The sequence below is a fragment of the Astatotilapia calliptera genome, chromosome 15, assembly GCF_900246225.1.
Source record: "Astatotilapia calliptera chromosome 15, fAstCal1.2, whole genome shotgun sequence".
Taxonomy (NCBI): Eukaryota; Metazoa; Chordata; class Actinopteri; order Cichliformes; family Cichlidae; genus Astatotilapia; species Astatotilapia calliptera.
Genome location: NC_039316.1, coordinates 23,702,422 through 23,727,588, shown reverse-complemented (window position 1 = coordinate 23,727,588; position 25,167 = coordinate 23,702,422). Strand labels below are relative to the sequence as shown.

Genomic DNA, 25,167 nt, shown 5'->3' with positions numbered 1-25,167 from the left:
TTAATTCACTGAAACACATGTTAAAGCAACGTTTGTCTTTTTTGTTCTAAACTAACAGGAAGTTGCAGTTTCGCAGATGAAGGTGATCAGGTTTTCTTTGATGGTGTTGAAAGCGTCAAAGTCGTCCACAACGAAAACGTGTCTCTCGCTGGGTTTGCTGCCAATCTGCTGCAGCTCGATGAAATCCATGTCAGCAACACCGATGGCAAAGACGCTGTAACCTGAGGACGGCACAAACCAAGGCAGTCAGAACACAAACAGACTCTTGGCTTATCGGCTTCATTTATTCTTCCAGTAAGAGTCTAAACAGGTAATAATACCCAAAAATGGATACAAAATATTATTGAAAATTCTATCCAGCACAGTTTCATTAATTCTGATGAGAACCAGCTGCTTCTGTTTGGTCTGTAAACAGTCTGTTTACAGCTGTTTGTAACAGAGCTCATCTGGGACACACTCGCATGGAGATACACGTTTGTGTGACATCTACCTGCGTGTTGGAGCCTGGCGGCGTTCTTCTTCACCTCATCCTGAGAGCGTCCGTCAGTGATGGCTACCACCACCTTGGGGACATTTCTCCTCATCCCGTTTTCAAGAGAGAAGGCCTTCTCATAAGTGTGTTTCAGCGCCTCTCCTGCTCAGAGGAAAACTGTGTCAGATCAGCAGATTCTTGTTTGGATCTGTACCTGTGGCCTGTAGCATGAGATCAAACCTGTTTTGGTGTTTCCTCCTCGGTAACGAATGTAAGAAGGCGCGGCCATGGCGAGGCCTTTGTCCTTGTAAGCTTTCAGCTTGAACTCTGTCTTAGCGTTGTCGCTGTACTGCACAAATGACACCTGGGTGGAAAATAATGAGAAAATTAGGGACTTATCATCCTTTCTGTCACATCAACCCTCCTTCACTGCATCCATGAACTTCCTCGGTGGTGTTCCACATTAAACTTCCTGTGTCCAGTACATCCATTATCCCCTCTCTGCAAACGTCCAAATATCTCAGCTCCGTCTCTTTGACTTGCTGGTTCAATAAAGTTTAACAGGCACATTTTGGAGACAAACTCGAGATTAAGCCTCTTCTGTGAGAATGTTTTTTACTGGTGGGAGAAACCAAAGCTCCAGAACAAGACACCCTACCAGGGTTTGAACTCCGGACCTTCTTCCTGTGAAGCAACTGTGTAACCCTCTGAGCTACTATTGCTCCTTTTAACAATATGAGCTGTGATATTTTCTTGTTACTCAACATTTCTCAATACAGTAGTAGTCTTATACATATTTGCAAAAATGTCATGTAGGAAAATAATCAAATTGATTTGCAGGAGTTTGTTTTCTTGTTTAGGTTTGATTAAAAGTCTAAATGTATAGCCTTGGTCAGCACAGCAGTACCATCGCTCACAGTAAGAAGGTCTTGGGTTCAAATCCAGCAGATGTCCTTCCCATGCCTGTGTGGGTTCTCTTCGGGTACTCCACAGTCCACGAACATGAATGTTAGGTTAACATGTGATTCTAAATTGATAGCAGGTGTGAACGTGATTGTGAATAGTTGTGTGTCTCTGTGTTGACCCTGTGACAGTCTCCTAATCTGTCCAGGGTGTACGCTCGGCCTCTCACCCTTTGACAGCTGGGGTAGGCTCTGGCTCCAGATAAGCATAGATGGATGGATGGGTGGAATCTATGGCATCTATGGCAACTATACATCACTGCACAATCTACAGCATGGGTGGGGAACTCCAGGCCTCACGGGCTGAGTCCTGCAGGTTTAAGATATCACCCTGGGTCAACACACCTAAATTAAATGACTAGTTCATTACCAAGTCCCTGGAGAACTTCAAGGCATGTTGAGGAGGTAACATAGCCATTTGAATCAGCTGTGTTGGATCAAGGACACATCTAAAACCTGCAGGACACCGGCCCTTGAGGCCTGGAGATTCCCCCACCCCTGATCTACAGCATAGCCCAGTGTGCACTTTCCCCCAAAAAGTGGTCAAAGTGCAAAGACTGAGTTTGGTCTGACTGGGAGTGACATGAATTATAAACTTCATGGACTGAAACTGTGCATCTAGCTTGCTCACAGTGCTAAAGCAATGAGAAGTATTGGTCCAATGTCGATGTGTCATTTGTGTCGACTTGATTTTGAAGTCTTTCCTGTCTCACTAAAAGTAACTGTTCAACACTTATGAGCTACAAGATTGACCCGATCAGCCGACTTTCACTCGTGATGGGAGAGCAATGCAGACACTTCAGCGCACAGCATTACGCAGCACAGCAACGGGGGAATAAGGACTTTCAAACAAGCTTAAGATGGCCTTTATGTATAAAAACACGGAATAACTTGAAGGGGACTCAGAGAACACATCCAGTTAAGGGGTTCATTTTGAAATTCCTACAGAAAGCTGTCTGTATCCAGAATTTAACGGGCTCCTCCTGTTTCACTTCCCCACAAACTTTTATGAAATCTCATTTTTGCATAATCTTTTTGACAGACAAAGAAATGACTCAAGAAATTAAAAAGTAAATGGGCCAGTGAGGGAAAAAACTGGCCCTCCAACAAAATTATTTGGCCACCAGACATTGGCTCGAGTTTGACTTTGTTGTTCAGATAAGAACTTACACATGCTTTTTTCCCCCTCCCACAAATGCATCGCAGACAGACATTTGGCTACAGCATCATTATACAACACAGAACATACATGTTTCTAATATCCGCTTGCTTCTCTAAAGAAAATATGCACATGCACTGCTGTCTCCCCTCGCACAGTCATACACTGACCAATTCTATACATCTACCAGTATTTAAATCAGTGGAGCAGCTTACAAATCAGTCTTCTCTCATAACCATCTTTTATGGATTAAGAAACTAGTATTTTTGGTAAGAGAATGAAAATCCGCTTTATTGTGCAGCAAACAAAATGTTTTCTCATCCAGATGGGCCAAGTAGTCTTTGAGGACTGTCAGAAGAAACTGCCTTAAGGGATGTCAAACAAGCTAATAATATAAACCTAATGGATTTACTTATTTAGTGAAACAGATGCTTGGCTCTGTGGCTAAAATATAATACAAATAGAAGCAAAAGAATCCCAACGAATACTATCTTAGACTCAAGGATTGTTCATTTTATCCTGATTGGGGATATGAGCCATTATAGCATCCCGGGATGATTTTAAAGAAGACGAGGTTTGTGTCAGTGTGAAATAATTAAGACAGCTACAGAGGTTTTGGACCACATCGGGCTTTTAATCATATTTTTATACGATGCTGTCACACTTGTCAGCATGAATGTACCTTTAAATCCAGAGCTCCCTCTCTCTGGAACAGGCTTATATATAATCACCGATTCTTTAAATGCCTGCAAAACTCGGTCGGAAAAAATTCTGCATCGCCAAGAAAGCTTTTATAGCCTTTATTTCATTTGCATCTCCCTCCTTCTTGTTTTGTCTTGTTGTCGGCTGTTAGTGATTACACTTGATTGAATTCTCGTATTAGGGCGGATGTTTTATAAGACCCCTGGCCTCCTGTTGAGGTGAAGTTCTTTTATCATGAGGTTTCCATTGTGAAAATAAAAACAAAACCACCACTGGATGATGCTGGGGTACGGAAGTGTAACGCATTCACTCGAGAGAAAAAAAAGGTTTCTGAATTAATGAGACATGCAGAGCTCAGCTTCATTCACGGCATTGCCTCCCCCAGCTCAGTTTAAGCCATTTTTATTTGGGTCTGGGTTTCAAGCACTGTCACATACTTGCTTGTTCAGCTGCTACTCAGTGCAGATGAGAACTTCTGGCAGGATTTTGGGGGATTTCATTAATTCAGACAAACAGAAAAGGTGAAATTTTATTGAATGAATTATTTTCTTATTATTTAATTATTTTCTTGGAATCTGATCAGAAAAATAAGCAGATTTCTTTTGTATTTTATGAAAAGTTTTTGAGTGTCTCCTCTAAATGATCTTAACTTAAAGACTTTTTAGCATCACCATCTCCATGAGACATGCTAATTTACATGTAGCTAAGACACCTTCATGCACTGCTAGTTAGATGCTAACTGCATTTCATTGGCTTGGTACGTGTTCTCTGTGTTCTCTGGTTCTAAGAGTATTTAAAAGTAGAATAGGAGGCAGAGCCTTTAGCTTTCAGGCCCCTCTTCTGTTGAACCAGCTCCCAGTTTGGATTCAGGAGACAGACACTATCTCTACTTTTATAATTAGGCTTCAAACTTTCCTTTTTGCAAAAGCATATAGTTAGGGCTGGATCACGTGACTCTGAATCCTCCCTTAGCCATGCTGCTATAAGCTCAGACTGCGGGGAGGACTTCCTGTGACACACTGACCGTTTCTTTTTTACTCCTCGTCTCTCTATTTTCTCCTTTTCTGCCTTTTCACCCCTCAACTGTCAACCGCTCGGAGTAGATGGCTGCTCTGACTACTGCAAATGGTGCAGTAGTGGTTGATGTGAGGGAGCTACCTGAGTGGAGGTGCAGTAGGTAGAGCATGTTATAGCCTGCGCTGGCCTTGCATGGCCCATTTGACTTCACAAAGATTTTGCACTTTTTATTGCAGGGTCTCACTATATAAATCACTGTGAGGTAACTGTTGTATAAATAACACAGAACTGCACCGGGTGCACTACTCCTCCTTGTCAGAGGGAATAACTGTCAGTGTTTTCAGCACAAACCTGCATCCCTGAGGGTCCGATGACATCAAAAGCGGCAATCATGTCGGAGACAAAGTGCACCACCTTGGTGAAGCTCTCCTCGCCGATACTCCACGAGCCGTCGATGAGGAACACCACATCTGCTTTGGCGCCTTTGCAGACTGAGGCAAAAAAAAAAAAAAAAGAGTCAATGAGTCCACAGGCCAGTTGTTGCATCATAACATGGCATAATTAGCAAGCTGGAGCACATTAAAAAAGTCAGCTGATAGTGTGCAACAAAACAAAACGCCTGAGACAAATGCCGTGATAGAAACGTTCGCGATAATTATGGGTCCCACCGATAAAAAAAACAAACAAACTGGCAAAATAAAACCGGGAACATTTGGTCTGCATAAGGACCAAGCTCTCCCTAATGCGTTCCTCTCACATGAAAACGAATTGGGCGAAAAGTTTTAAAGAATCTTGGCCTCATGTGATGCACCCCTCTTTATCTTCTCCGCCTGCTCTGAGCTCTATAAACAACTTTCACACAGCACCAAAGGACACAAACAAATTCTCTGGACTGCACTCGCTTTCTTTTTCAACACCTGAGCTGTTGGTTCTTAACGGGCGCGCTCCCCCGCGGGGCCCACATGTGGTGGCCATTAATCCACCGCTAGTCCGAGTTGGATCCAGGAGGACTCTGCGTTCACAAAGTCACCGTCAAGGATTTTCCAAACACGGCCGAGCTTGAATGAAAGGACTTGATCCGTTCAGTCCTGGGAGAGTTTCTTGGGGAAATATTGGGAGATGATTCACATAGAATTGGCCCAGTGAGAAGCCGACAGATGGAAACCTTATTAACCCAAGCTAAACTCTGATTTTGTAACTTTTGCTGTCAAAATTCATTATTATTTGTATTTTTTATATTGTTTTATTAGGAAAAAAAGGCAAAGACTCTGGAGACAGATTCCAAAATGCACCTTTAGTCTCCAAACATCTGAGATTGCAAAGCAGCGCGCAGGCCTAATGAAACAGCAGAGTCAGCAGAAGCAGTGAGACTGGGGGAAAACAGGATTTACTAGAAATGTTTGACATGTAAAGCAACAGTTAACAGCTGCTGGTGTTTGCTGAGACAGTCACTGAAAAAAAGCTGCTTCTTCTGAGCATGCCCAGTTGAGAGGAGACCCAAAAACAGGCTGGAGAGACATCCCATCTACCTGGAACACCAAGCAGCTAAAAGGGTGTGCTGAAACTGAAGTTCCACTAATGGCCACTTGAGGTAGACTACAAAAGTCCTTAGAGAAAAGGAGAAAAAAAACACGTACACAACCTGAAAAATTTCGACCTCTATGATGTCTGTATGCAGGGTGAGTTTTTATAAAGATTATAAAGAATCAGCATTAAATTAAAGATTAAAGAACTTTAACCGTTGGGTCACAAATGTTTACCAATGAGAAAGAAATCACGGTGGTAGCCACAATGTGAAAATTGAACCTTCAAACAAGTCGTTGGCCACATATTGTGGGCTGCAATATGTCTCATCAACCAAAACACAAGAATGCATTTCAGATTCAACTCGCCTTCAGTTGGATTATGGATTATGGATGTCATTAGAGGCTTACCTGCCCATCCAGGGGGGATGGTGGGTGGAGCTGTTGGAGTAGGCGGGGTTGTTGGGTCTGGAGTTGGCTCCTGCACTGTGAGAGACAAAACAAAACAAAACAAAAAACACAAAAAAAAAAAATGTTATCAACATATTTGTAATAAATACAGAATCGGTGTAAACACGGCGCGTGATGAAGTCATTGTTTTGAAGCCGCACTGCGAGATGATGCAATTCGCAGTTGGAATCGTGCTTCATGTCTCAGACACCATGACTGCACTGTGAGTGGGCGTGTCGGAGCCACGCAGCTGTTACTACGATCGTGTTCTCTTTGGAAAGGTGGGCTGATCCACTTGGGACGTGTTTTTATGTGTTTTTCCGTCAGTGATGCAGATGCTGTTGGTTTGTACTAAGAATACATGAAGGACAGATTAATGCGAGTTTAAACTCATTTTTATTTATATTCCCTTCAACATAAGATGACATCTTAAACAGGTTGGATTACTTTGAAAACCTTTGAGCTGTCTGCCTGGCACAAAGGATTTTTCCAGCCAATCATGTAACGACTGCCACATGCAGCACTGCATGCAGTACTTTACATTCTTCTTTACATTCAGTGTTTATATTTGTTAAATATTTTTGTTGCATTTTATAAATAAGTTAAAACATCAATATAAAAAACTTGAGACAGCTGAAGTGGACAATGTCACTCGCAGGACATTTGGACCACAAAGTATTTTATCACTATTTAAAGAACTGATGAAATTATATTTCCAGATCAAAAACCCTGATGCTTTAATTTAATTATTAAAGTGCAGGAAGTTATTCTTGTTTGTCGCGCTGCTCAGATTGACCCAAATTCAGGATGCGGTCTCATTCAATGAAAGAAAGGCAATTTTAAAAATGACCTCAAGGCTTCAGATGTTCTGCCTGATTAAACTACACCTGTTTTCCGGCCCGAGACCACGCTGTCTTGAAGTTTATATATTTTGACTTTAAATTTGACTCATTATCTCCAGTACACTGTTGTTCTCTTCTTTATGTTTGTTTCATGTATTGTGTGTATGTGTGTGTTTGTGAGTGTGTATTCATATCTTTGTGGGGACCAATATCCTGGTCCCCACAAGTTTCAAGGCATTTTTGAGACTCAAAATGTGGATTTAGTGATAGGGTTACAATTCGGTTGTAGTTAGGTTTAGGCATTCATTTTTCATGGCCAGGGTAAGGGGCTAGGGAAAGCATTATGTCAAGTAGATGTCCCCACAAGGTATAAATACCCGACCTCTCTTTTAATAGTTGTGCTCCTGCCACTGGTTTGATTCTCTGATTAAAATACTGCACTTCACGTTTTCACAGCAGTGAACCAGACCGGTCACATTTCAAACACACTCTAGTTTTTGTGCATTTATTAAGGGCAGAATTCTCTCGATTTTCTAGAGTTTTCCTCCTCACTGCAGAACTTTCTTAGTACTTACAGGTCCTCGCTTTGGTGCTGACTCCTGGGCCTTCCAGATTTGGCGTCTGAACGAAGACAGTTGCGGTGTACAGAGCATCGGGAGAGAGTCCGTCGAAGCAGTACTGAGGCAGGCCGGCGGGAATGGTGATTTCATGCTGTCCTTTACTGGATGCTACAGAGGAATCAAAAACACATGTAAACACATCACAGTACAGTGGAGTGGTCTTAAATTAAATGATGGACTTTTCTGAATGTGCTCAAAAGTTTCATCGAGGTTTAATAAGGTTCGACCTCCCGATCGGCTCATTTAGAGTTTATTTCCAGGTGCTGTGGGCTCAGTGTGATTGGTTCCTGTCAGAGGGAAACACTGACTCGTGTTCTTCAGTCACGAGTTTTTTCGAGATGGCTGAATCGTCATGCCCTTGTAAAACACACCAGTGACTTTTACACAGTTTGGACCCTGAATCATGTTGAAATTTTCCTGTGAAGAAAACTAAGATTTTTACTCACTTCATACATCTCCTGAGTATGACAGCATTAATAATTATTACTAATGAGTCAAAGATTACTTCCCCAGGTGCTTATGTTTCTGGCTTGTAAATTAACACCAAAGCCTGCTGGCTTGTGACGCTGGCACTCTCTGTGTCCGTTTCAGCCTCATGAGGGACAAAGGAGGTTTATTCTGCAGCATTTTCATGGCTCTAGTTCCATTTTAAACCATCTGTGTTTGTATTTGAAATCAATTCCATGTTAAAGGCAGTCTCGTCCAATCACTTCACCAACACTTACAAATTAATATCCCTGTACATTTTAGTATACATGTTGGGTAGTCTACCACTTCTAATCAGAATCAGAATCAGAATACTTTATTGATCCCTGGTATTGATCCTAATATTGCACCTCTTGCCCACTGACAGCTGGGATGGGCTCCAGCTAAGACCTTAAGACAGTGGGTGAGCCTCAGAGGACTGCAGAAAGTTTCCAAAAGAGGAAAGGTTTCTTTGAGCACGTCTTAAACTACCTGAAAGCCCTTGCAGGATTTGTGACCTCATAGTCACTGACCAACCACACTTCATGACTGTTGTCTGTAGTTTAGTGGACTTTTTGTTGCTAAACGAAGAAAGATTACTTTACACACAGAGCACCCTGACCCTTCCAGTGAAATGTTTATCTCTCTGCTTGTCTCGGCTGCTGATAAATTGATAATAAGATTTCTTATTTACTCTGAGCGCTTCTGCGAGAGCAAACAAACAAATCGTGTTTATCGCACGGGCGTTTTGCTGTCCCAAATGCACTTCAAGTAAGTCGGATTCAACGCTCCCCGCAGCTCCGCTGCTGCAGATATCTTCAGAATATGCCCAGTAACATCAACAAGTTGTGATCGATCATGTAAATTAATTTGTGCAAACACGCACACCTCTCAGAGAGATCGACTCCAGAACGGTGGCCCTCTTTCATCGGGAGCAAAGATGCACTCAGGTCCGAGCTGAGAGTGCGTTGGCAAAATAAAAGCCCTCAGACTATTCAGCAGGATATCAGATAGCCTAGAGTCTGAACCACATGTTCCTCTTCTTACCACGGATGTTAAAACATGGAGGCAGAAGACCCGTGCTCACCGTTTTTCCACCCCCTCATCTCACCGCTGGCTCCGACCGCTGTTTGCATTTCCACTTGAGAACAAACAGTTGGCTGATTTGTTGACTTGAGCGTCTGCTGCGTCTCACTGGGACGGCTCCTATGGTAGCGGTTAACCACCATCTGCCTCACGCTAACAGACCCGTGTTTGTTCTGGCAGCCCGAACGCCTAATGACTACCATAACGATATTTAAACATGGATACTTTATCTCCACGTGCGAGTATGAACCAGATGGACCTCGGACACTCCAAAGTCATTGAAAAGGATGTAATCTTTGCAAACAGAGATGGAGTTAAAGCTTGGTGGTCGGGCGCCTTCAGTCTCGGCCAAAACTTGCATCTTTTTTGATCAATAACCGAAAATAGGCCTGAACTTAAACAGCCTCAGGGAGGAAATTACAAGAAAATGTTTGAGTCAAAACAGTCTCTGCAGCATCTGCAGAGATGATCTCATCTGCAGATATGTTTTCAGACATCTGATGGGAGTCTTATTGCACACTTTACCACATGCATCAATTTAAATATGTCACTCTGAATCAGGATCACTGGCAGATAGAGCCACAGCACAAGATTAATGCATCTGCAGAGAAATGAAATATCAGAAACTTCTGATGAAAATCACTGCAGGTTCTCTTCCGTGATCTATCCGAGGACATGTTACACAACCATGTGGTTTTGGATCATTTAGAGACTTACATAGAAAAGGTCTAAGTGCTATTATTATTACATTACTATTATTACACACAAAAGCTGATTATGATATTTAAAAAGTGATGTGAGGTGACTTACGGTCCGCTGGGTTGAGTTTAATGCGGTAAGACGTGGCCGCTCTGTGTGGCGTCCACTTGATGCAGAACTTGTCGTGGCCGATGGCGTAGGTCTCAATGTTGGTTACGTTCAGGTAGACTGAAAAAAAAAATCAGAGTTTAAGCACAGTGGAGGTTTATGCTGTTCATATGTCGGACGATTCATGTTTTTTTAAGCTCTTTTAACAACTGATGAAAAATAGAGATTCTCTATGAGACAGGAACTGTTTAGCTAAACAAAACAAAACAAAAACAAACAAACAAAAAAAGAGTACATCTGATAATCTGTTAGCTGCACTGCCTGATGGAACCAGGTGAGTAACTTTAGGTAGCGAGAAACTTGACTGGTATTTCACTTCATGAGCCCATTTCTTTTCAGGGCTCCTGGTGTAGCTGTTTTGTTCCACACCTGAGAGTAATTACTGTCCAAACAAATCGTGCCAACTTGAAAAAAAGCTAACAAACACCTGAGGCCAATATAACCAGACAAAATAGTAAACAGGTGTGAACATGCCTTTAAGTCCAAATCTCAGTCAGCCAGAAACAAATCTGAGCAACTGAAAAGACATCAGATAAATCCTGGGATTCTCTCTGGTCCTAAGTTAAAGTGTCAGAAGTGACTGGACGTGAAAAATCAGGAGGGGTTAACAAGAGGACGCCAAGGTCCAGTGAGTTTTTTAAGAAACAATTATGAGCGACATTTGAAATAAATCAGCAGTTTGTGCGTCTAATTACGCTTCCTGTACGTACGTGTCGTCCCCTGGCCAATGAGCGGCGCGCTCACGCCGCTGGTGTACTGTGCCAGCACTTTGACGTCGTAGGTGGTTCCAGGCTGCAGGTTGGTCAGAGTGTAAGAGCTCACGTCTCCAACGAAGAAGTCGATGGGCTGGTTCATGCCTGGAAACACAGAGCGGAGAATGAGAAGTGAGTGAGAAACTGAAGAGAAGTAAAAATCAGGTGACAGCTTTTAGGAACCAAGACATTATTCACAATGTGTGTGCAGAGAAACATGTTTGATTAACCGCAATGGTTTTGTTAAGGCTCACCTGCAGGGGTGTAGATCAGCCGGTATCCCTGGATGGGTGCAGTCACCGGGTCCCAGGCCACCCTGAAGCGCGTGTACCACTCGTCCGAGATCCGAAGGTTTCTGGGACTCAACATGCCGACTTTGACACAGAGGAGGCATCGAATTTTAGACATGGTAAGCATCAACACGCAGGGCTAAAACATGATGCTAATGTGCAAGTACCAAAAAACTGCAGTTCCTCTATTGGCCACTTAGACTGACTGCAAAAGTGACTCAGCCAGCTTAAACTCTCCAACTTTCCTGATGAGCCTTGAATCGCAAGTTTCAAGTCATATTTAATAAAACTTAAAGCTAATTTAGTAAATTATGGCCCCATAAAGTCAGAAAGGAGGTTTATTGTTTGGGTAGAGAGGGGAGAGCAGCAGGAGAATTTCTGGCTTTTTAAACTAAATCCACTGCAGCTTCATGTGCAACAAAACAGAAACAGAAGCACTAGTGAACTTCTAATTTGTAGTTTGCATTTGAATGACACAGAACTTTATTTTGGCTGTTTTTCTTTCCTTTAACTTAACCGTAAATATCAGCCGTCCACACACCGGGGAGCGTTTTACACCTACTGTGGCAAAATTTTCAGTGAGCTCAGAGTTTGGAAGCTGACACGCCGTCTTCTCGCTGCTGTTAAACGCTAGAACAACCCCCTAGCCTTTCATTAACTTGATACCTGTAGGTTGTTTAAACCACAGAGCATTGTTAAAAAAAAGGGAGACATTTTCTCAGTAATAATAAAAATCAGCCTCTTCCTTTCTGGCGGTCAGGAATGAGCCGCCTTAAGTCAGGTTATAAGATTCATCCTATGTAATAGAGGTGTTTAGATTTGGGTCTTAGTCTTGTTGAAGAAACCAGTTGGTGTGTGTCCAGAATTGGACGGATGCCTGAAAGAGCCTCACACACACATTCTCGTTTTGATATCTTAGTGAGGACATCCAATTGACATAATGCCTTCCCTAGCCGCTTAGCCGAACCCCAACCATCAAAAATGAATGCCTAACCCTCAGCCTAAACCTAACCATAAAATAAATGTAACCCTGACAATAAACCACATTTTGAGTCTCAAAAATTACTTTTGTCACTTTTGTCCTCACAAGTGACTGTTGGTCCCCACAGTAATGTTCCAATTTTTGGACCCCACAAAGATATCGAAACAGGTACACACATACATACATACACACACACACACTCTGAGTGTCTGCTGTTTGTATAACTAAGCCTACTGCTCGCCGATCGAGTCCAAACTCTTCACACTAACACATGCAGACCCTGATAACTGACGCGCACTTAATGTATTTATTAGTGTGAATGCTTGAAAAGCATTCACAGTATTGTTCTTCTAATCTTTATTCTTCTATTTTATTATTATCTATTCCGTACGTTTTTTGAAAGCCTACTCCTTCAAAACCGTTCAACTTAGAAAAACCATTCAAACACCATTAGATTCCTATTCTTTTGGACATGATTGCTTGTATTTTTCTCATTTTTAACATTTATATTTTTAATTTTATTCAACTTTATTCAACAAAAATTTCCCATGTATTTCAATGGGGAGACCCTTCAAATTCTCATTCAACTTACTCATTTTTAAACTCTTACTACTTCAACATACGTTGACATAGAGCCACCATTCAAACTTTAAAACGAAGACAAGACATTCAACTATTCAACTTGTATTTATCTTTTCAATATCTATTATACTTTTTCTTCAGTTCCAGTTTAAGTTTCATGATGTTTTTTCACCCGTTTCAGAGTTTATAATGGGTGTGTATGGGACGGAATGTTGGGGCTAGAGTGAGGCAGCTCAACTGCTAGAGTGAGAGGAGCAAAAAAAAAAAATCTTAAAATCTTTTTTAAAACTGCTGCTGTGTCCGCAGCGTTTGCTCTACAGGTATGATTTTACCCTCAAAACGTAGCAATGGCTGTCCTCTTTCATCCAATGTGTTTACTATTGTACTAGGTGTTATGGTTCTTTCATGAAAGTCACCAATGCACAGCCTCCTCCCTCCAACTCTTCCATAGACTCTAATGTTAAAATGGCTCAGAAGGTTCGTTTGAAAATCAGAAGAGCATGGTGTCTTTCCACTGTCACCACGTCCATATAATAAACTCCACAGGCATGAAAACTGAGAATTCAGTAGACTAGAAGCTGCTGTCACTCACGGTGAAAGAATTTCGTCAATACGACTTTTACTTTTCATTTGGGAACGATTTGTTTCGGCCTGACTTTTCTGTTCATTTTAAGCAGCAAAAGTGAGGTGCATGTCTGTGTCCGTGTGTATGGAGCCATTGGGTGCGGTCACTATAGCAACCAGGCTCACACCTGCCTGCTTAACGAGCTCTGCCTGCCACTGTACCAAGATTCATCTTAAGCACTTCTCTTTCAACTGCTGCTGTGTCCACAGTGTTACAGCCATCATTTTACCCTCAAATTGTCGCCATTATTGTTCTCTTTCCAACACCGTATCTTTCAAAGCTCAGGCATTTAAACTTTTTAAACTGTGTGGATCAAAGTGGAGGGATCACATTTGAGTCATTAAGTGATTCAAAGAATATGACCTTTTAATATTCATTCAGATGTTTTCTGACTCTAAATGTTCTTTTCTCATTTCTTAGGGTTTTCTAATTTACATTTAAAACATTTTCAGTTTTTTTCCAACTCCTTCTTCTGTGTAACCTTCAGCTTTTAGCAGTTCAGCACCTTTGTTTTCAGGTTAAATTCGGTTTTTTTTTTGGTTTTTTTTAATCTCATTCAATATTTTTAACTCAAAATTCAGCAATTAATTCATTTCAGTGCATACATTCAGATTCAAGCATTCACACTGCAGTTTCTTCAGAAAATGCACTTTCTAGTTTTTTCTGTTACTCCTCTAACTCACTCCTAAGTGCTACTGCGGTCGCTGCGTTTAAGCTCCTGGGTTCAATGCCTCAAAGCTGAACCACCACAAAAGTTGCTGAGGTGCTGGATTACATCCTAAATGTACTAGAATTGTTTGTAGCACGATGCTGGTGGAGTGGATTGTGAGGTTTACCTTCCACAGACGGTCAATATCAAAATCAAAAGTAGGAAATATAAAAGGGGGATTTTTTTTTTTGCTATTTTCTGATAGATGGTTAATAGACTTAATCAAACAAGATTTATTTCAGGTTTGAATACAAGTAACGACAGAAAGTTAAAAAATTTATATCTAAGGAGAACTCTGTAAGACCAAAGATGGAAGCTGTCCACTCTCTGCCCGCAAAGAGCCAATCAGGGGCCGCCACAGAAAACATCTGAGCTAATCACTTCATTTCCACACAGTAGACAAGCAGCAGGTATATCTACTTGTTACTGTAGAAGTGATACAGGTAGTTACATCTGCTCTGTTAATGAAACAGCCATGTTGTAGGGCTTCAGCATGTGTAGCAGACATACAGAATAACCTGCAGGGAAAAGATTTAAAAACTTTATTTTGGGTAAAACAAAAACTAAATATCGAGCTTTCTGTTTAAATCAAACTTGACTGTTGATTCTACACGTGGAGTTTTTACATACTGCTGGCTATTGCAGTTAAAGTCATGGATCTCTACTTTTTAATTTCTAATTGTGGCGCTCGTGGCTCGAGAGTTGGGAGTTCGCCTTGCAATCGGAAGGTTGCCGGTTCGAGCCCCGGCTTGGACAGTCTCGGTCGTTGTGTCCTTGGGCAAGACACTTCACCCGTTGCCTACTGGTGGTGGTCAGAGGGCCCGGTGGCGCCAGTGTCCGGCAGCCTCGCCTCTGTCAGTGCGCCCCAGGGTGGCTGTGGCTACATTGTAGCTTGCCATCACCAGTGTGTGAATGTGTGTGTGAATGGGTGGATGACAGGTTGTGTAAAGCGCTTTGGGGTCCTTAGGGACTAGAAAAGCGCTATACAAATACAGGCCATTTTAATTTAGTCGGAAGCTTTTAAATAACTTGAAAGATGGCTGCTGAGGGGTAAAATTTGCCTTCTAGGAGTTTGAGAAAGCCTGTTGTTTACTACAATCGGCCCAGCTATGACGCCAAATGTGCAGAAACCCTGTGACAGCTGCAAGGGATTGTGTAATATCACAAGAAAACCAACATTTCTGAAAAGCTGCCTTTGCTAGAAAACTAGAGGTCAAAGAGGTTTTTATTACTTGTACGTCCGTTCCCGTTGAGGGATCCTCCAGGCCCCTCGGCGTAGATGGCCTCCACAGTGATGTTGTATGGGGTGTCTGGGAGCAGATTCTGAAGCATGGCATTGTTTCTGTTTCCTAAAACCAGAGTCTGAAGATCCAAACGGCACAGAGCCAGAGATTTTCAGTAGCCGAAGAAGAAAAAGCATAAATCAGTCAGGAAAGATTTGCATCCAGAGCGTCCTGAGTTGCTTTGCTATCTGCACATCTGCTGCACATGGTATGTGTAATTGGTGAGCGGAGCTGACCCAGTGCTCCCAGTCACAGGACAAGCTGCTACACCTGCTTTCCACAGAGTTCCTTCCACACATGTCTGTGCATGTATGATTTTGGAGATTTCTGCTTCCTTTTTCTCTCTTATTCAGTTTTTGGGGAGTTTTCCTGTTTTCTAAATCAAAGATCTAAGAATAAAGGGTGTCATGCTATATACAGAGAGAGACTATAAACTGTGAAGTGAAGATGCCTCAAACCACACATCCTCCTTGCAATGAAGTCAAATTCTCGATTATTTTGCTTCCTATTTTTTATAGATTTTTATTTATTTATTTTTTTGCTATCTTAACCAGTTTACTGAAGTGCACTGATTAAGGCCATAACCCCATCAGAAAGTTTTCAAGTGACAAGAAGAGTCCTTTTACCAGGGTGGACTTCTTTTTGCAACCAAAGGAATCACCCCCTGCTGGCCAATATAAAGAATGCAAGCTGAAACAACTTCCTACTGCTATGCCCTTATATCTTTTATATACAGTTCATGTTCAGTGGTGAGTTTTGCTCCCTGTTTAAATAAAAGTAAAATAATAGAAAACCATTTGGATTCATCTGGAATTTGAATCAAGGACCCAAATATTAGTTTAAATGAGAAACGGTCATTAAAATCAATTAATCAAAGTTAAATTTGGGTAAAATTTTATTCCAAATTTTAGTGCGAATAAATTTGGTTTGTGCAGTAAGATAAAGAGAAGAGCCTGAAAAATACAAAAACTGTTGGTGGTGCACAATTTTACATTTTAGGCTTTAATATTTTAGAAGACTACTTCTCTAATAAACAGGAAATAACTTCTTCAGCCTTGTGAGGCAGAAAATTGCTTCTCGGTGGGATTATAGAAACTGTGTACCAACACGAACCTTCCACATTATTTACAGATGCTAAATTGATCACTTTGCATCGGTATAAATAATAGTCGTGAGCTCTTTGGTCAGTCCCAATCTGGAGAGCTCCTTTCATCGGCGTCCCTCTGCTGCAGTTAGCTGACTCACTCTGAGCAAGTGTTAGACTAACAAGCAGAAGGGAAGCACAGCTGGGCCGTCTCCGCTCTCCACCATCGTTCCAACTTATTATTCAGAACTATTAATAACGCTATTATGCCCCAAATTATACAGTTTGTTTAACTGAGCCTGTAATTAGTCTCCCTAATCTGTGATTTATATCCTGAATGAGGCGAGGGAATCCTGAGATGTGACTTCACCGCATAGTCCGAGGGGGACGTCACAGCGAGCTGTGAATGGCGAGGGTTTGCGGCCAGTTTATCCAAAACAAAACACATCACCACCTGAGATTAATCCCTCTTTATGGGTTAAAGAGAGAGTAAGAAATACACTTGAGGTTAGTGGGTCTGATGCATTTCCTCCGAAATGACTTCACCAAAATGTCTCAGCCTCTGAGGTCGTTTTTAAAAATTTTATCATCAGTGTGCGTAGTTTAGTTTCTGCAAGGGTAAGACCAGCTTTCCTTCAGACAATACAGGCAGGTAATCAGAGTGCGAAGGAAAGTATATTTACCCCCAAACAGGCCACTAAACCATTTTGGAAATGTGACCATCACTAATGCCTGATTTTAAATTTGTACTGACTGGCTCCTTCTCTGGGATGACTGGTCTACTTTAGCACTGTTACCAGTAACATGTTGATGTTATCTGAGATGATTTGATATTGTGGACATCAATGAGCTTAAAGTTTCACTTACGGACTCTGTGATGGGGTCTCCAGTCATGGGTGCGTAGGAGATCTTGTACTGTCTTACGGGCCCTTCAGCGTGATCCCAGCCGATGGTCAAGGTGCTTGTGGTGGCGTCAAACACACGCATGTTCCTGGGACCAGCACGGGGTACTGCACCATATCAAACAGAAGCAGTGTAGGAGAATTTTTTTTAATGTATAAATAGAAATATATTTTTCTAATTCATGAATAAAAGATTATTTGATTTCTATAATGCTTTAAATCCTACTATAGCTACACTATATACATATACTCACTTAACCTCTATGACCACTTCTAGTTCTGAAGTTTTACTTTACTGCACCCAGAGTTGAATCCTCATTTACATATAATGGTGCCCACGAAGGCATTTAGTTATACTAGATTATTTCTCTTTAAGGGCCCCTCCCTGAAAGCCCACTTTTTTTTCTGTTTTTTCAGAGTAAAGAACGGAATAAATAAAATGACAAAGGGAAGGAAAAACATTTTAACTAAACTCGAGAATCAACACAATAACAGACCTGTGAAAAACTGAGTATGCCTCATGATTCAGTAGGGTTTTTTTTTACAGCAATAATGTAAAATATATTTTATCAGTACAGGCCCTTCCACACGAACTGGACCCATTAACATTGTTGAGGACTTCTGGCCCTCTTTTCTTTACAGCTTTGATTCACTTTATTGACTTTTGTGAGCATTTGTTTATTATGCACAGCGTTCTTTAAGGTCCCACCACAGCACTTTGATCAGGTTGAGGTCTGGACTCTGCCTGGGCCATTTCTTTTCTTTTTTCAGTCATTTGTTTCCATGCTTGTGATCATTGTGCAGTTTGGGTCGAGCATTAGCCCGACAGACTGGGGTGAATTTGCTGGGACATCCACCCCTGATAGGACTGTGGCATTGAGTTAACACACCTGAATGCTCCAGACCTGCCAAAACTTCAGCTTTTAAAGAGGTGCTCACACTTGCTGATGATCAATTATTCAAGTGCACTTAAATATCAGCATTTGACTTCTTATCCTCTATTATTCTATGGAGGTAGTGAGGGTGTACCTATGTTAGCTGGCTAATGCTAACACAGCTTCTGTAAAGTTGTCTGTTTCCTACCAAATTATATTAAATGCCATGGTTTGCTTTTAATATCTAAAAGACAAAGGAGACTAATAAACCTGAATGCATAGAATATCCCAGTTGCATGACTACTGAAATTAGAAAAACTAAATTTAAAGTTTTGCATATTAAACTTTGTCCATCTTTACTCTGCATCTCTAAGGTGCCAGTCATATCACTGACTTGTTTCCAGGTAATCCAATGAGCTATAAAATGTTCACGCAGCTGTTTCTTCTTAGTACCACCTACTTTTCCAGCCTTTTGTTTTTCCATCCCAACTTTTTTCAGATGTGTTGCTGCCATAAAAGTTCTAAATGAGCTAAAGATTTTTATGAAATTGTAAAATATCTCAATTTAAGCATCTGATATGTCTATTTTCTATTATGGTTAAAATATGGGCTTACGAGATTTAAAAAATTATCACATTCTGTCTTTTTGGGTTTTGTATAAAAGATATTAAATAATTAATTTTCCACACAAGGCTCATTTGTTCATTATAGTCGGAGTTTTACGATCATCACCAATGATATGATCCAATATTTGCTAAGAGGAGTGCAGTCAGCAACCCGAAATTTAAATATACTTGTACTTATTGTGTTTTGCATCACTGCATGCGACAGATGTAAACTATTGCGAGTAAGTTATGTGATTCTACACACCATCAGAATGTGACATTGTCATTGTGCTTACATGTTTTGCCATTGTCCTTCACCGCTGATCCCTCGCCGTCGGCGTACAGAGCGGTGACAGTGACGGAGTAGGGAGTATCCGGTATCAAGTTGTCCAGGAAGGCGTTGTTAATACTTCCTGAAACCAGGACCTTTTTGGAGAAGAAACGCGGGAGTCAAAATATATATTGATATAATCATCAAAGAGGGTCTGCCTATTCAAATAAGCCTCTTCACGCATTACATACAGATCTGGCAGGAGTAATATACATAATGACCTCAGTGCTCATCTTGCATCAAGTGTTCGACAAGGTTTCTTCTGCCAAAAGGTTCCTCAAACACTAACAAAGGCTTGGAAGGTGAAATGCTAAACAAACCATCGGTCAGCGGGAGACGTGTTCTAACAACACGAGTGACTGCAGACTGTCACTGGGATTATCACATCATCTATGCTCAGCTCTTTAGCTGGTTTGTGGGCCATAAAAGTCTCTGCCATTACATCATGGGAAATATATCTTCTGCTTGGACTCGAGTTCCCCCTCTTCTTGGGACTGGTTTGGTTGCAGCAAATGTTTTGGGCTGAAAGGTTTTGGCATGTTGGACCATGAAATAGGTTTCACAGCGATGATGTAGTGGCTAAGATCCCGCAACTGGAAGCACACACACACCTACACATGCACAACTGTTAGCCTGGGGTTAAAGCCCACCAGTAAACTCTAAAGTGAGGACAATGGATTGGACACGGCCCTTTTAAAACATTATAGTCATTTCCTGAAAGCAGTACTGCTCTCGAGGGCTGGGATGCACTTCATTGGCTGAAGTAAACCTGAATGATGAGGCCGAAGTATGCAGTTGTTCTGGGTAACTGATGGGCTTTTGAATGGGATGCATTCATTGTTTTAAGAAGTAGAGGCAAACTGAACAAGAGAGTGATATGGCATTTATAGATTTGTAAGTAATTCAAGACGAAGCCCATGAAAAGAAGTTTCCCAGGATGTCATTACTGATGCTTGAATTCTGATGTATGTATATAACTGCTAAAACCTAATAACAAAAACTTTTAAATGTTCTTTCACAATGCTAAGGTTGTTAATCCAGCTTTAAATTATTTTACTTTTATACAGGCAGAGATTATTACTGATCCAGAGATCATAACATGTCACTGAAACTGAGCTCCTTATAGAGATGACAGGGGGAACAGGATGGCAGGCAAAAAAAAAAAGTCCCAAATAAAAACGTATCTCAACTTTCATGTAAGCAACTGTAGATATTGCCAGTGGGAGTGAATTATACCATTTATAAAATATGATGAGGGAGATAATTACAGTACAGGGTTATCTCCCAATCATCAGCTACAAAGTGATGACCAATAACATCCTAGAGCAGGGGTAGGGAACGTTAGTCCTCGAGAGCCGTGGTCCTGCAGGTGTCAGATCTCACCCTGGGTCACCACACCTGAATCAAATGAATAGTTCATCACCAGGCCTCTGGAGAACTTCAAGACATGTTGAGGAGCTAATTTAGCTATTTAAATCAGCTGTATTGGATGAAGGACACATCTAAAACCTGCAGGACACTGGCTCTCGAGGCCTGGAGTTCCCTACCCCTGTCCTAGAGGATGTCTAAGGAAGGCATCTAGTGCACTCTCATAGGCAGTCGTGATCCCATTAATTTCTACAAACAGATTTATTCATATGAATATGCAGAATCTGTAGTCAAGGAACACGATTTTTGGTACCAAAAGCTTTTTGGTTTCCAATTTTGATGTACTGATTAACCCGTATGTGCAAGCTTTGGTAGCATGAAGCTAAACATTCTGTCTGGAGGGATGGGATTTGCAGGAATGCAATTCAGAAGCATGAACATCATCTGATTCCACTTTATCAGGTTTTATTAGCTAGTCCTGTAATGGACTGGTGACCTGTCCAGAATGTACTCAAAGACAGCCAGGACAGACTCTAGCTACAACAGCAGGTTGGATGAGTGCTTACCAAATGGATGGATGATTTATTAGCATTTTTAAATGATGACCAGCAGACAGAAACTGAAATCTTGGCTTGGATACTTGCTGGCTAAACAGGGAGCTCTAAACAACCAGTTCCTCAAAGACCAAGTCAGCAAACTAGCCAATGGGTTCGCATACTGGGATCCCTAAAGGTAAATAGACGTGTTTCTTAGATTAATAGTGCTACAGCACATACCGATATTTTAAACAAACATTTGCTTCCAGTTAATTCCCAGTCAGGTGTAGGTGGCTGCTGTCATCCAGCACCTTCAAAATGAAGTGAGACCTTCTGTTATCACCTAACATCAGTGCTGGACCTTACTGATATTCTTCAATGTGAACAAACTGCAGCCATAGCACTGAAGTTTTGACCACAGCTTTAGATTTGTGCTTGGAGGACAAAAAAAAAATCACATCTGGAAACAACATTAAAGCATGCACATACATTTGATCTTGTTTTTTTCCTTCTATAGAGCACTTGTTTAATGCAAACCACTGATGTTTAACCAGAATAAAATGTACTGTTAAAGAGCTTCTCTGCTTCTCAGTTCTAATAATAATACTGATAACATACTCACTTCAGCGCGTGAAATAACAAATCTGTGATGTAAAATTCGATAATTTAGACTGAATTAGTCAAAAAGAGTTGTGAATCTTTGTACTTCTGAACTCATCTTTGTGTCTTCTTTCTGTGGCCAAATCAACTTCCTCTCAGACCAAAACAAAATCAAAGTTAATTAAATGAAAGTACAACAACAGTGAAAATAGAAGGAAACAGAGACCACAGGGAATAATAAACTACACAACACTAACTTCACAGCATCTTCAAAGCTGATTCTAATCATCAAAACAGCCTTGTTAGATTACAGCCTTAAAGCCCCCAGGAACTCTGACCGTAGGAGCCGTTGGTGACGTCAGTCACAGATGCGTCCGGCATGCAGTGTTTCCAAACTTCAGTCATAGAGTTCAAACTTTTTGTGGGGAAATAAAGCTTCTTTTTTTCTCTCCCTGAGACCCAGACATTTGCACTGGTGCATTAAATCAGTGCTGATGGAGATGTATGAAAAGCCGACAAGTCATGATTTCCATATTTAAGAGCATTACCGTAATTACTGCTGTGCAGACATCTGCGCAACATCACCACTTGGTGAAACAAATAAGAACGAGCAAAAGAGACCACTTGTTTCCATGAAACAGACCAGCCCAATGAAAGCAACACTCCCACTTTGATTTCACTTTTTTTTTAATCAGATGTAGAAAACACAGATAAAAATAACTTAACTACCAAAATGACTAAAAACAAATACAATAATTTTGGTTATTAAGTTCACATCCAATATACAGGAATAGTGTCCAGTTTAGAGAAAAGCCAGATGTATGGTGATGTGATGTGAAAGACATTTGTTTGTACGAGCAGAAGTTAAGTCTTGTTTAGGGATTTCCATTCATGTCCTAAATAAATAACATTGAGTACCAAGCTAAAAATAACAACAAGGTCAAGAACCAGCATTTATAGCCAAGTCAAGACTCTTAGGTCAAAAGACTTTCTGAAGAAAAATCCCTGAGTCAAAAACAACAAGGCCCAAGTAGAGACCCACAAGTCACAAGTAAAAGACCAAATCAGGGCCACTAAGATCCAACAACAAAACAAATCCAGAGCTAGGTCAGGAAAAAGGATAGAAAAGGAGGTCCCGAGTCAAGTCAACAAGTCTCAAACCAGAGCTGAGCCAAGACTTCCTAGATCTTAAGGTAGGAACTAAGTGCGTTCTCACACCTATGGCTCATTTACTCTGGTTTGAATCAGTTGATGAGTTTATAAACTTGTAGTTTTTCCATATGGTTTGGTTTCTTTTTCACACGGAGAAAAATCCAACTGAGTCTGAATGCATCACTACAACCCACGTGAGAAGTTCGGTCTGCTTATTGGCCAGATGTGTCTGGGGAGGAGCAACAAAAGCAAATACAGGAAGAAGGTGCTGTGTTGTGGACTAGTGGAGAATTTACGTTTTATTTCTTGACTAATTGCTAGCTGTACAGACCTCCGCGCATCTATATTTACCTCGCCACATTCAGAAGAAAAAACATATGTATCTACTGGAAGTTTTTTACCTCAAACGTGGAACGTACACCTGGTAGTTTGTTTGGATTCAGGTCACGTTGAAACCATAAACTTACAGCTCTGGAGTTCATTTGGACCTGCGCTGAGACCCTTTGGAGGTTGTGGTCTTGGTTGTTTTGGACCACACCCAAGTGTGATTACCGTGTTCATATCTGCACAAATGAACCACACCAAGGGGGAAAACTAATCGAGTTTGACTAAACACTGCAGGTGTGCAAACAAAGAAAGTCGAGTAAGAACAGCAAAAATACAATAATACAAAAGTCGGATCAAGAATTCCCAAGTCCTTAGTTGACATCTAACACAAAGATATGCCAGCCAAAGTAAGATCAGCAAGTCAAATGTCAAGAATGGCATTTTCCAGAAGAAGAAAGCCAAAGTGAAGTCAGAGACTTTGGGTTTGGTGTCAACAAGCTATCAAATAAAACGGCATGTTCAGAAATCAGACAAAAATCTTGAGAATATAGCTGATTTTCCAATGATGGAAAATGCAAAACACAAAATGATTGGATTATTACTTTATACATGTATACTTTATACACTTTATACTTATACATCAAGAGAAAGAGCAAGAGAAAGTGCAAACCCACGTTGGTAAAGCCGAGTCTTTTTGTGACTGTGTCGTGTGCATACCTCTGCTAAAGTATAAATATACGCTGGATTTATAAAGCTTAATTTGCTTTTATGTATTACATTTCCTTAAATTTTGGTTTTGGACTACTTTTTGGAAAAAAAACAAACATGATCTGTAGAGATGTCTTGAATTCTAGGTAATCCTGATACTTCTTGCAATTTTATAAACTATTGATTAAAAATAAAAATAGCTGACCAATTAGTTGATATTGAAGATAATGATTATCAGCCATAATCTCTCCTTTATCTAAAAACAAACAAAAAAACCCAGGATAAGATCATTCATTTATTTTCTCAGTGTAATTCCACTTATCTCAAGAATTTCCTCGAGGCACATCATATCTAACAAGAGCTGACCTGCAGCTTTTGGAATGTGATGACTTAAACTGGGAAAAAATATTATCCAACCTCACTCTTTTATGACTGTTAAATCACACAAGAGGTTGTTATTTTTGTGTCTTCACATTCTTCACTCCTCATGACCAGACAGAGAGATTTTCCTCCCCTCAAGGAGAATTCTGCTGCTAATGACAGTTTGTGTTTTAACTGCAGAAAGCTACTCACCGACTCAGATGGGCTTGCACCGGTCAGGGGGGCGTAAGCCACCCGGTACTGCTGAACCTGGCCCGTGGCTGGCTCCCAGCGCACATTCAGGGTGTTGGGGGTGGGATTGTACACCTTGATATTCCTGGGTGGCATGCGTGGAACTGCAAACGGGAGAGAGGTGAAGAGAACGTGAAGTTAAGAACAAGGGAGAGGTGTTAGTTTTCCTCACTTAGCAACACAAAATCAAAACTAAGGGCTTGTTCCAAGTACATCTTACTTTATTGCCTAAAACTAACGGGACAACTAATGGATTTAGAAGAGATTACATTCCTTGAAATGTGAGTGTCAGTAAGTGAAGAGCGGAACAGAACAGGGAGGATTGGATCCTTGGTTTAAGTTTAGAGTTAAAAAGCAATGAACTTTTTCAAAACATTCTTCAAGCAGCTCAGAAATGCAGTGAACTTCAAATTATTGTATTCTGTTAGAAGTGCAAATGAAACACACTCATCTATATTCACTTCTTTTCAACAGGCAGATGTTATAGCTTGGGCTTTGGTCTCTGAGTTTCATCTTTATGTTTCTTGTAGGTTTTTTTTTATGTCGCAGGTACGTCAGCATCTTTCCTTTTCCATTGTCTCAAGTGGCTTTAAAACCCAGTTGGAACTTTTTACTCTTATTTTGCAAACTGAAACTAATAAGCAGAAACCTCTAGTCCCAGCCCCCTCAATACTGCCTT

The 25,167-nt window shown here is 40.9% G+C and overlaps 1 protein-coding gene and 1 long non-coding RNA gene across 5 annotated transcripts in view; one reads left to right on the top strand and one right to left on the bottom strand.

Moving 5' to 3' along the window:
- Positions 1-25,167, bottom strand: part of col12a1b (collagen, type XII, alpha 1b) — a 150,111-nt gene that overhangs the window by 35,533 nt on the left and 89,411 nt on the right. For all 4 annotated transcript variants that reach the window (XM_026194796.1, XM_026194793.1, XM_026194795.1 and 1 more), the window contains 13 exons: positions 24,450-24,592; positions 19,151-19,280; positions 17,340-17,482; positions 15,338-15,467; positions 11,172-11,291; positions 10,876-11,022; positions 10,109-10,225; positions 7,703-7,855; positions 6,247-6,321; positions 4,664-4,803; positions 713-836; positions 491-634; positions 57-221 (listed from right to left, as the gene is read on the bottom strand). In XM_026194796.1, the coding sequence (XP_026050581.1) occupies positions 57-221; positions 491-634; positions 713-836; positions 4,664-4,803; positions 6,247-6,321; positions 7,703-7,855; positions 10,109-10,225; positions 10,876-11,022; positions 11,172-11,291; positions 15,338-15,467; positions 17,340-17,482; positions 19,151-19,280; positions 24,450-24,592 (1,731 nt within the window). The remainder of the gene's footprint in view (positions 1-56; positions 222-490; positions 635-712; positions 837-4,663; positions 4,804-6,246; positions 6,322-7,702; positions 7,856-10,108; positions 10,226-10,875; positions 11,023-11,171; positions 11,292-15,337; positions 15,468-17,339; positions 17,483-19,150; positions 19,281-24,449; positions 24,593-25,167) is intronic.
- On the top strand, positions 11,263-16,184 carry LOC113037559 (uncharacterized). The gene is made up of 2 exons (XR_003274636.1): positions 11,263-11,326; positions 15,465-16,184. It is a non-coding gene; the product is annotated as an uncharacterized LOC113037559 (long non-coding RNA).